Here is a 10,222-nt window from a genome sequence, read left to right on the forward strand (position 1 = left end):
TATTCTTTTTGTTCACAACAGGACGGAATGGGCGATTTTCAAACAACCCAGCGTCTGCCACACGCCCCGAGAATCGGGAACTGCGTCTCAATAGTATTTGTTCCTTTTGAGGACCTCGTTAACGTGGGTGCCATACAGATTGCATTTTACGGCATACCAGCGTCTATTCGTGTAACGGGCGATATGGCTGTACAAGGCGGCAACGTTTTTGTCATAGCCGTTGCCGCAGGGCTCAACTCTCCGCCGGTATTCGAGGTATGGACCGAAAAGATTTCCCTGCTCAACTTTGGCTATGAAGGTTCAGAATCTCCAGCACCGCGCCGCACCCTGGGCTGGAGCACGTCTCGTTCCATCTTTGCTTTCCGCTTTGGAACTGAGCACACGGCGCGTGGAGGCACTAGCCTACCTGATTCTGCTCGTATATACGGATGAGCTCCCTTCGCCGCGCAACTTCGTTGAGGCTATGCTTCGTTGACTCCTGCGGTCTCGAGAGAGCCGAAGACCTGTTCATGGTGGACGCGATGGCGCGGAGCATTTTGAGGTTCTCGAAGGCATCATTCATCTTCTTTCTCTGTTCTGCATAGTAATCTTTGCGGATTGCCCGATGGAAGGAATCGCTAGCAGGGGGTCTCGTATCGACATGCGGTTTCATAGTCCTGAGCCGCTGCTGGTGCATCTGCAACTCTTCCTTCCATGCTCGCTGCCCGATAACTGGGTTTCCATGCGTACAGTCAGTTCGTCGATTAAAGGCCATGATCTTACCTCTCTGCAGGATACAAACTCGGCAGCTTTCTCTGGAGCCCAAAGTGCTGGTAGTCGCGCTTGGTGATGACGCCTCATTGGGACGACGGGGCAAAGTGGACGAGCAGTGTCACACAGAACTGTTTCAACACTGAACAGCTTCACGAATTTGCTTGGTGGTATGCACAGGCATTGTTGAATACGGACCTCACATATGGCCCCACCAGGCCACACAGGAAGAGAAAGGATGACAGGATACCAGGAAAACCAGTTGGAACACCCGCAGCCCACGCCTTTCCTGGGCCTGAGCTTTTTATGTATTTACAAATAGCCTGTGCGTCACGATACACCGGCTCCGTGCCACGGGGGAACGACGACAGTCAAACGCGTGGAGGGCGAGTCTGTAGTTGAAACAGATACAGTTGTTTCAGCGGTCTAAATCCTGCGCAACCCTTCAGCATTAGGAACCCAAAAACCACCAAAATCACGCTTTCACTAAGTCGCATGCGATAAACCAGTGGAAAACTGCGGACAGGATGGACATCCGGGTCTGCTAGTCCCCCACTGCTGACCCATGCTTGGAAAGCAACAGAGTCGTCAAATTTCGTTCCGTCTTTCGGGTGTTTCCCTTAAACAGAGACCGCTTATCACTTCGTCGCACACGCAGGACAAAGCAGCACGCCTTCTCGCGTAGCAAGCCTCCTCCGCAGGCAGATGTACGGGGCTTGCTCTCCCAGGCCCCACTTGGGTCGCTCGCTTGGCATGTGGAGCGGCATTTTTAAGGATGTCCTAGTGTGCTGCCAGTTTCTACCTCGTATGTAACAACTTTCTCGTTTTCGTTTACTGGTAAAAACTGGCCTCTCCAATGGCCACTCGTCCTTAGCCAGCATCTTGTACTGTGTAGCTGATACCGAGTTCTGGAGGACGTCCGGGCGGCTAATAACCCAGGCTCCACTGAACCGTCAGGTGTGCAAATGATTCTGCTTGAAAGTGAGCAATTGCTTTTTTATGTAGCGTCGCACGGCTGGGGAAAGCGAAAGCATCATCTCATGCAGGCAGCCGGAGCGGAGAACTGGTTAGGCCGCGACAGCTTGAAAGATAGAGAAGGATGCAATCTTCTGGTTGATGCGTTGTGCAGCCGAACGAGGGACAGTGTCGTTAGGGTATCATTGGTCTGCGGTGATAAAGAACTGCAAGACGAGAGACAGTGTCGCTAGGGTATCATTGGTCTGCGGTGATAAAGAACTGCAAGACGAGAGACAGTGTCGCTAGGCTCCATGAAGTTACACGCAGGACGTGGCAACTGATATGACTGCCACGTAGTCTGGATAGAGAGGTCGAGAAAGAGTGTCTCTGTTTTTGCGCGGCTGGCAGCTTTCAGTGAGTTCAACTGTTGCATATGCTGAGGAGAGGAACTAGAACCCAGATCATGACGGAAGCAGGGTAAACGCCGCACGAGGGATGGCGGCAGGGGGAACCGAGGACGTGAGGAGAGGCGGGTAAGGCCAAGAAGAATGAGAGTGAATTTACTCATTCATTCAGACTTAGCGGACGGCTGTGTTCACTGATACTATCGTGAACAGGACTAGTAACACAATTACGACCCCGATATGACACCTCCCTCCGCGGGGTGGGGAAGATCTCCGCTTATGTGTATCTTCCCCCACATGCCAGAGGCCACCACACCATTTTCCGTCGTAAGGCGCTCCTTGAGTTTGTTGGTGCACACTGATTCTGTACGTGGTGACAGTCTCGGTTTCGTCCGTCGTTGCCCCGTGTTGATTTGGGCCCTCGATCCCGTGCTGCTAAGCAGACACTTTGAAAAGACCTGTAAACGCCTCGGAATCCCCTTCTTTCTCCTCTACCAAACGAAGCTAGTACGAGAAAAGTGGTTGTCGCCGTCGACATTTTGAGTTCGGCGCATGGTAATGCGAGGCTGTCTAATCCCTTGCCTGCCAACATACTAGGGCGCGATAGGCACACGGCCCGCAAGAGGAAAAGATCAACTTCGTGTGGAGATCGATTGCTCCCAGACAGAACACCTGAAGAAGGGTAGCACGGACCATAAAAGAGACTGTGGACGCCAGGTGACGCCGTTGGCGATCCGTGTGGCTTTCCAAATGCATGTATCATCGGTGAAAGTGTGATGGAGCTGACTGCGTCTCTGTTGTCCACGTTTTCCCATGCCTTTTGGTTTTTGATCGGGAGAGTGTTGACACTTTGAGAGAGCCATCTTAAAGAGAGATGCATTGCCCGTGAATGCTTGAAGAGTTGTCCGTGCTGTGTGGACAGGGATGAACCGCCGGACGCCTGGAGGCGGTTGCGAAAGAGCGTTTTGACGCCCTCTACCTATTATGTTAAAGCGCTCACTGAGAGGGACCAGCGGATCACTGATGTAGCATCAGAAACAGGAGTCTGAACGACCTGCTATATACAGAGAAGCGAGCCCTCGTTCCCTTTTCTAGTGATACACTTGAAAAGTGCGAAGACCTGCTGGCCGCGCCACAACATTGCCGCGTGTCCTCGGATCACCGCGTAAAGGGGCTTTCTTGCTTATCACCAAACAGGGGAGCACAACTGAAATCTGTCTTTCTGAATGAGCGACTTTCTCTTCCAGCACGGGCAAGTTAACGAATACATCGACGACGCCGCTTTGGCAAGTCACTTCCAGTGTGGAGACCGCTTGAGACAGGGCCCGTTCCGCATGCTATATCCTGTCTACAGAGACGAACGTAGCTATTGTGGAGGCGAGCGCGGCGTGAAAGGAGGCCACCAAAACGACTAGCGCGGTCCCTCGGATGACGCGTGTATCTTTCATCTTTTCTAGGGCTGTTAAACTAGCTTTTCTTTAGATTCTTCTGGCCGCAATTCCTCAAGCGGCTTCAGCGTGCTTCGCGGTATCCCCTGTTCGTATTCCCCCTTCGACGCAGCCCACTTTGCCCAGCCGTCCGACTCTTCTATCCGTTTCGGTCCGTCGATGCGTTTCAGTTCCGGTTTCACTCATTTGGCCCTGAGAAATATTCAGTTGATTCTTTGGCCAGGCAGTGTGGATCATTTGTCGGTGGGAATATCGAGGGGCGCTCTGTCTTTGTTTTCCCGCCCTGGTGAAGAACTCTGGAGCCCACTTCTGTTAACGATTCCAGCACAGTGTTTTGCTGCTTAGGTTGTTGCTCATTCGGTCACACAAAGTTTTCTCGGAGCTCGTATTTCTCTCTTTCCGTCATATGAGGCTTTGTCACGTTTCCCGCCACAAACCACACGAGAAAGCGGCCTGTGTGGTCCCCGACCGTTCGACGCGGACTCGCAAGACGGCTCGATTTTTCTGTTTGCTTTCGGCGTAGACATCCGTTCCCTTCAGCATGGCAGTGGCTGCCACCCTCCTTGCTGTTTCGCCGCCCGGCGACTTCTCTCGTTCGTCTACACACAGTGTTGCTTGCGCCGCTTCACACTACACGCCATGCTGGCCCCGCGCTCGCGACTGCTTTTCGACTTCTGCCCCGTCCTCTTTTCGCATCGCTTGCTGCCCTTGTCTTTCACCTTTTTCGCAACCGAGGGAGTCTGCGGTGTCGGCAGTTCACGCACTTCCTGTGCTGCACTCCGGGAAGTGTGGCTCTGCGGCCGTGGGTGCCGTGGGAGGTGCGCTCGACGACACCAGGGGAATTGTCCCGCCTGGGCATGTCAGAACGGAGAAGAACCCTTCGACGCGGAGCGTCTGCAGAACTTCTCTTCCCCTTGACGGCGAAACTCCAGATGAAGGATCGCTTGCTCGCAGTACGCCTGCGCTTCCCTCGTCTGCTCCGTTCGTACCCGCTTCTTCGCCGGCTTCTCCGTCCTCGCCTGTCTTTCCCGGTGTCTGTGCATTTGCACGGTCGCGATTTCCCTACGCTCTCGAGGACGGAGCAGCGCCGCAGTCTGCATTCCTGTCTTCTCGTTGGCCGCGGGAACCCCCGAGACTGGAGCCTTCCGACTCAGCGCTGGGCACCTCCAGTCAGATTTCCTCAGTTGTCCACGAGTCTTTGCTGAAGATGGGGCCCTGGTCGACTCGAGGCCCTCCTCCGCCTCAGCCTCTGCTTCCCGAGAGTCGGCAAGGCGAGGCGGGTCAGGGGAGAGTGAGAACGGCGAAGGGACGAGAGGAGGCGAAGGAGCGGGAGAAGGACAACAGAGAACGCGAGGGCGGAGACGGCAAAGACCGACGGAGGGACACAGACAAAGAGAGAGAACGCGGCAGAGGCCGGGGCAGCGACAGAGGGGATCGCGGGAATGCCGGTCGAGACGGCAGTCGCGATGGCGAGAAGGACCGTCGGGACGATAAGGAAAAGGAGAGGAAGAAGAGCCGCCGTGACGAGTCCGAGGAGAGCGACCGTGAATCGACAGGTCGTTCACGGAGCAAGGATCGGTCGAGTCCTCGCCACCGACGCGACAAAAGAAAAAGGGAAGAGACGAAGGAGCGAGAAGCGTCGCACAAGAACGAGACGTCGCGTCGTCACCACTCTGCTTGTTCTGCGGATTCGCACGCGTCGATCAACAAGTCCCGCGAGAGGTCGCAGGAAAGGAAGTCGTCCAAGCACAGACACTCCAGTCGCGACCGAAGAGCGAAAAAGCATCGCCACCACAGCGGAAGGCGCCGCCGGTCTCTGTCCGGTTCTGAAAGCCGCGAATCGAGCAGCCGCAGCGCTTCCCCCCGTCGTGTAGTCAAAAACACGTCGGACCCGACGCGGAACTCCGAAAACGATCCGTTCCCTGCGGACCTGCAGGGCCCGTGCTTCGTGAAGATTTTGCCCCGCGCACGCGACCCTCCGGTCGTTCTCGGCATCGACAACCGAGGCGTGCTGAATCTCGCAAAGACGCACGGGTGCAAGCTGAAACTGTCGGCGGTCGCCGACCTGTACCCGCAAACCGAGCGTCGCTTTCTCCTCGTCTATGGAGCCGAACTGGGGCCGTGCGTCGCCGCCCTCCAAGGCTGGGTGGCGAAGACTGCGGACGCGTCCGACTCGAAGCGCGGGGCAGAAATCACCTTCCTAGTTCCAGACTCCGCCATGGGCGCGGTGCGCGTGGCCACGGCGGATCGAGGCAAGTCTCGGAAGAAGACCGCGCTTGCGGATCTGCGGAAAGTGTGCGGCGCCCGCGTCAAGATCTCGTCGCGGCGAGACATGAAGAAGGCGCACGGCCGCGAACGCTGGATCACGCTCCAGGGCTCGGTTGAGAGCGTCCAGGGCGGCGTCAAAGTCCTGGCGTCAGCGCTGCAAAGTTTTCCAGACTTGCGGGACTACATGAATATCCAGTACGTGGAGTACACGCAGGAAAGACGAAGGCGGAAACGGTCGCCCTCGCCGCTCCCGACCATTCCTCGAGTTGTGTTGCGCGAGCCGTCGATGCCGAGTGCCACGGTCCCTGGCCTCCAGTTTCAGCGGGCGCTCCAGGGCGTCAGCGTGCAGGACGAGCTCGTGAAGATCACCAATTTGCGCGGGATTCTCGACCCGACCACGCCGCAGATGCGCGGACCGGCGTACGCGAAAATCGTGATATCCGATCTAGTCACGACGCTGCTCCTGGGGACGACGACGAAGGAGCCGAACCACTCGTGCCCGCTGCGCCTGATTGAAGCGACCTTCAAGGTGGCGGCGAAGATCATGGATCCGGAGAGTCCCGGCATTCTCGAGCGCGTCCTTGTGCTGTCTGGCGAGCCGCCCGAAGTGGACAAAGCGACGCTGGCTGTTTTGGAGCAGGTTTACGCGGCCTGCATCATGGCGGGGCAACCGTCTCAGGTGACGTGGCGGATGTGTGCGTCAAATAGCGCCGCTTCGCTGATTATCGGCACGGGAGGCCACCGCGTGAAGCAGCTGCGGACGCTGAGCAACACGCGGATCCAAATCAATACGCGGGACAACGTGCCCAACGTTGACCGGTTCGAGCGCGTGATTGCGGTCACGGGGAGTTTCGACTCCGTCGTGAGCGTGACCAAGGCCATGATGCCCTTCATGCATGCAGACACGAACCACGCGTCGCACGTCCACCAGTGCTACGGCACAGGGCGGAAGCTGGAGATGCCGGACTGGGTCGAGAACGTCGTTCACCGGGACGGCATGAACGAAGAAGCCTGCCGCCAGCCGCCTCTGCCGGACACCCGCGAGGTCACTTTAGAGGGGACTTGCTTCATGAAGCTGCTCATCGACAACGGCCTAGCGAATGCGCTGATCGGGGAAAACAGCGCAAACATCCAGCAGCTCTCCGAGCAAACCAAGTGCAACATGAAATTCGCGGACCCCGAGAACGTCTTCCCGGGCTGCCAAGGCGACCGCATCCTCATGATGGCTGGCTCCGGCGACGCCATGAATGCTGCCACGATCGCCGTCATTGAAAAGTGCAAGGAAGTCCATCCGAACCTGTCCTACGACCAAATGTACGGGAAAGTGATTATCCCGCAAACGTGCTGCTCCGCCATTGTAGGCCACGGCGGCCTGAAAATCCGCGAAATTCGAGATGGAACTATGACGCGCGTCGAAATTTCAAAGAAAGGCATCATGACGTCCGAACGACTCGTGACCATCTTTGGTATGCCACAAGGTGTACATACAGCCCTCATCACCGTCTGCGGTCTCATCCAGTTCGACCCCGCCGTCCGAGCCCTCCTCGAAGTCGTTTATCCGCCGGAGGCACTTGAACAGCAGCGAAAACTCGAGGAAGAACGCCTCTCTGCGAATGTCATCGGCGCCGTCATGGAGGGTGTCAACGCAGTCATCAGCAAAGTTGGAGGAGACGAAGCTGCTGAAGCCGCTCTCAGGAAACTGCAGGAAATGCAACGGGTGAGTCGCCGGGCCGTGGCACAGCGAGGCACTTGCAGAAAGTCGCAGGCGCCCCCGCGTTTGCCTTATTTTTTCTTCGCATACCAGCCAGGACTTGTATTACTTGTAGCCGCTCCCCTCGTCGGAGGGGTACGATTTCCCCGCACATTTCGGACTTTTCTGGCGCTCGAGCTCGATGGTGCCCACACACTCGGTGATATCTTTGCACAAATGCGCCCGCGTGCATATTTGGGCACGTCTGCTGGCGGCAGAATGCCTACGGATCTATCTGTCCGTCTCGACGCGTGGGACTGCGTAGGTGAATGACGCTGTATGCACCGCTCTATGCTGCCGGGGCAACGTGTTATCCATCCTCGTCTTTTTTTCATTCATTCGCCACGGCGACACGTAGGAATCTCGGGCTGCGACGAGCGGTTTCTGCGTCTACATGTCTGCATGCGTATTTAGGCTTCGGCGCCCGCAACCGTATTCTACAGAAATAGCCTGCGTGTACACGCTTGCTAGTGTGTTTGGGTGAAACGTCTCGAGAGTGGCCTTTCTTTATGAAATTTGCTTGTTGCGTGCCGTCGCTTAGAGGGAGCAAAGGTCACTGCATGGAGATACTTCTCTTTATTGCGCGGCTCTGTGGCCTTTCTTTTGTGGAGGACCTGGGAAGCGATCGCCTCACACACCGCGTTGCTCCCTGCTGCCCGTTTCCCTTGTGGCCCGTGTGAGGACGCACACGCCGCCCCCCCCCCCCCCCCCGCCCCCCCGCGGGACCGTGGAATTCCCCTGCTTTCCTTCTTTCTGACATGTTTCCCTTCCTTGCTTCGGTACCCACCGTCTCGGACGCGTCGGCTAAGCATATGCAAGGCTGGCGTGCCGTCGCGTTGCCTTGGGTTCTCTCTCCATCGAACGGGGGTTCCACATCCGTGTTTCGATCTGCTTTGGCAGTGACAGGAAGAAACGCTTAAGAGGGAAAGACAAACCCGAGGCAACTAACAGGACAACACGAGGAGGGGGGAAGAGTGCCAATGCAGTCTTCACAAGAGACAGAGCTGTCGGCGAAACCAGAGAGGCGATCCAACTGGAAAGACAGACAAAGCAAATACTGAAACGCAGCGGCTCTTCCCGTGGCGGAAGGGACTGGCGACGCAGGCAAAGGACGCTCGAGAAGTATACGCTGTGGATCTGCCAGATTCTGGATACGTTTTGCTAGGTCCTATACCTTTGTATCGCACGGATCACCACTCATGGGAAAATGCATGCGCGGCGTTTGGTAGTTCACACGTTTTTCTCGTTTCACCTCGTGCGTGTGGCGATCAGCAACTCATCTGAATGACAGCCCTGTGGGTCGTGCAAATCCCGTCACCGCGCTCTCGTCAGTTTGATTGCATGCGGGGGTGTCTGTGGGGAAGTCTATAAGGGCGTATGGCTTTCTGAGTCTTGATTTTGCCAGACTTTCGTTCGCTCTCGCCGTCGTGAATGTGTGTCGTTTCGACTGCGTTTTTTCTCTTCGATCTCTCCCCACGTTTCGCTGGTTTCCCCCCCTCTGTCTGTGCCCGGTGTCCTCTGTCTGTGCCTCAGGCAGCAGTTCTTGCAGCGGGAGAAACGGCTCCAGAAACCTACGACTTCCGGGGGCCTCTTGGGCCGATGGGCCAGACGCGACATGACATCGCGGCAGGCCCTGACTACTCTGCTGGGATTTCTTTCGTGCCCGCCTCTGGCGGCGGCCTCAAACCGTCGCTTCCAGGACAAAGCTTGTTTCCCTTCCCGCCTCCTCCTCCTGGGGTGCCGCCGGGAATCCTGCCCGCCGACGGACCTGCAGTTCCTCTCCCGCCTGAGCCTCCTGTCTCTTCTGGTCTGTCACGGCAGGAGCTGAGACAGAAAATTCTCGACGCCTCTCTCAATCGTGCAGCGACTGCAGCTGAGGCGCTTCGGAGTGTCGCGCCTGGGTATGCAAATGCCTTGGACGACGGCGATCTGGAGGAAGATCCTTCTCTCGCCGGCCTCATGGATGAAAAATTCTAATTCTGCAGGGGCAGAGGAACTCTCGTGAAAGAGGAAACGAACGGCGAAGACGAAGCGATGGTTCAGAAACAAACGAGGAGGGAGCACACAAGAGGAGAAAGCAAAGCAGAAAAGGATGTACAGAGGAGGAGGAAAGACGAGGAGGCACACAAGAGGAGGAAGTAAAAAAGAAGAAGAGGCACAGAAGTGGAAGCGTAGAGGGAGAGAGAAGCGATGGGGAGATTCAAATGCTTCCCTTGCTCATATGCGTTGAAATTGCGCAAACAGAGGAAATACAAGTGGAAGGTGAAGGAGAGATAAAAATGAACAAGGACGACAGACTGCAACAGGAAGAGAAGCACGTGGCAACTTGTAACGAGTGGAATAACCTACCACTATATATATATATATATGCATCACTATGTGTGTGTATGTGTGCATGTAAGTCTGTGGGTGTATATCCATATGTATTCAAGGATATATATGCGGGGGGATGTTGAGCATTTTTTATCTGCCGTGTTTGGCATTCTGTGTTTTTTGGTGGCAAGCGGCGTATACCCTCTGACGCTCTTTTGTCTCCGGCCCTACAGGGAGAGACGGGGTTCACAGGTATCGGTTGCTCGCGTGTGATGTGTGTCAGTGCGGCGTTTGTGAGGGGACTCCTTCCCCGTTCACATTTCCGTGCAGGT

The 10,222-nt window shown here is 56.2% G+C and overlaps 1 protein-coding gene across 1 annotated transcript; it reads left to right on the forward strand.

Moving 5' to 3' along the window:
- Positions 1-4,766: 4,766 nt before the first annotated feature.
- NCLIV_017200 (putative KH domain-containing protein) lies at positions 4,767-9,554 on the forward strand (the record flags this gene model as incomplete). Its single annotated transcript, XM_003881912.1, has 2 exons — positions 4,767-7,544; positions 9,111-9,554. 2 exons carry the CDS (start codon positions 4,767-4,769, stop codon positions 9,552-9,554), a joined length of 3,222 nt encoding a protein of 1,073 aa, XP_003881961.1.
- Positions 9,555-10,222: the final 668 nt, after the last annotated feature.

Source organism: Neospora caninum, chromosome VI (assembly GCF_000208865.1).
Source record: "Neospora caninum Liverpool complete genome, chromosome VI".
NCBI lineage: Eukaryota > Apicomplexa > Conoidasida > Eucoccidiorida > Sarcocystidae > Neospora > Neospora caninum.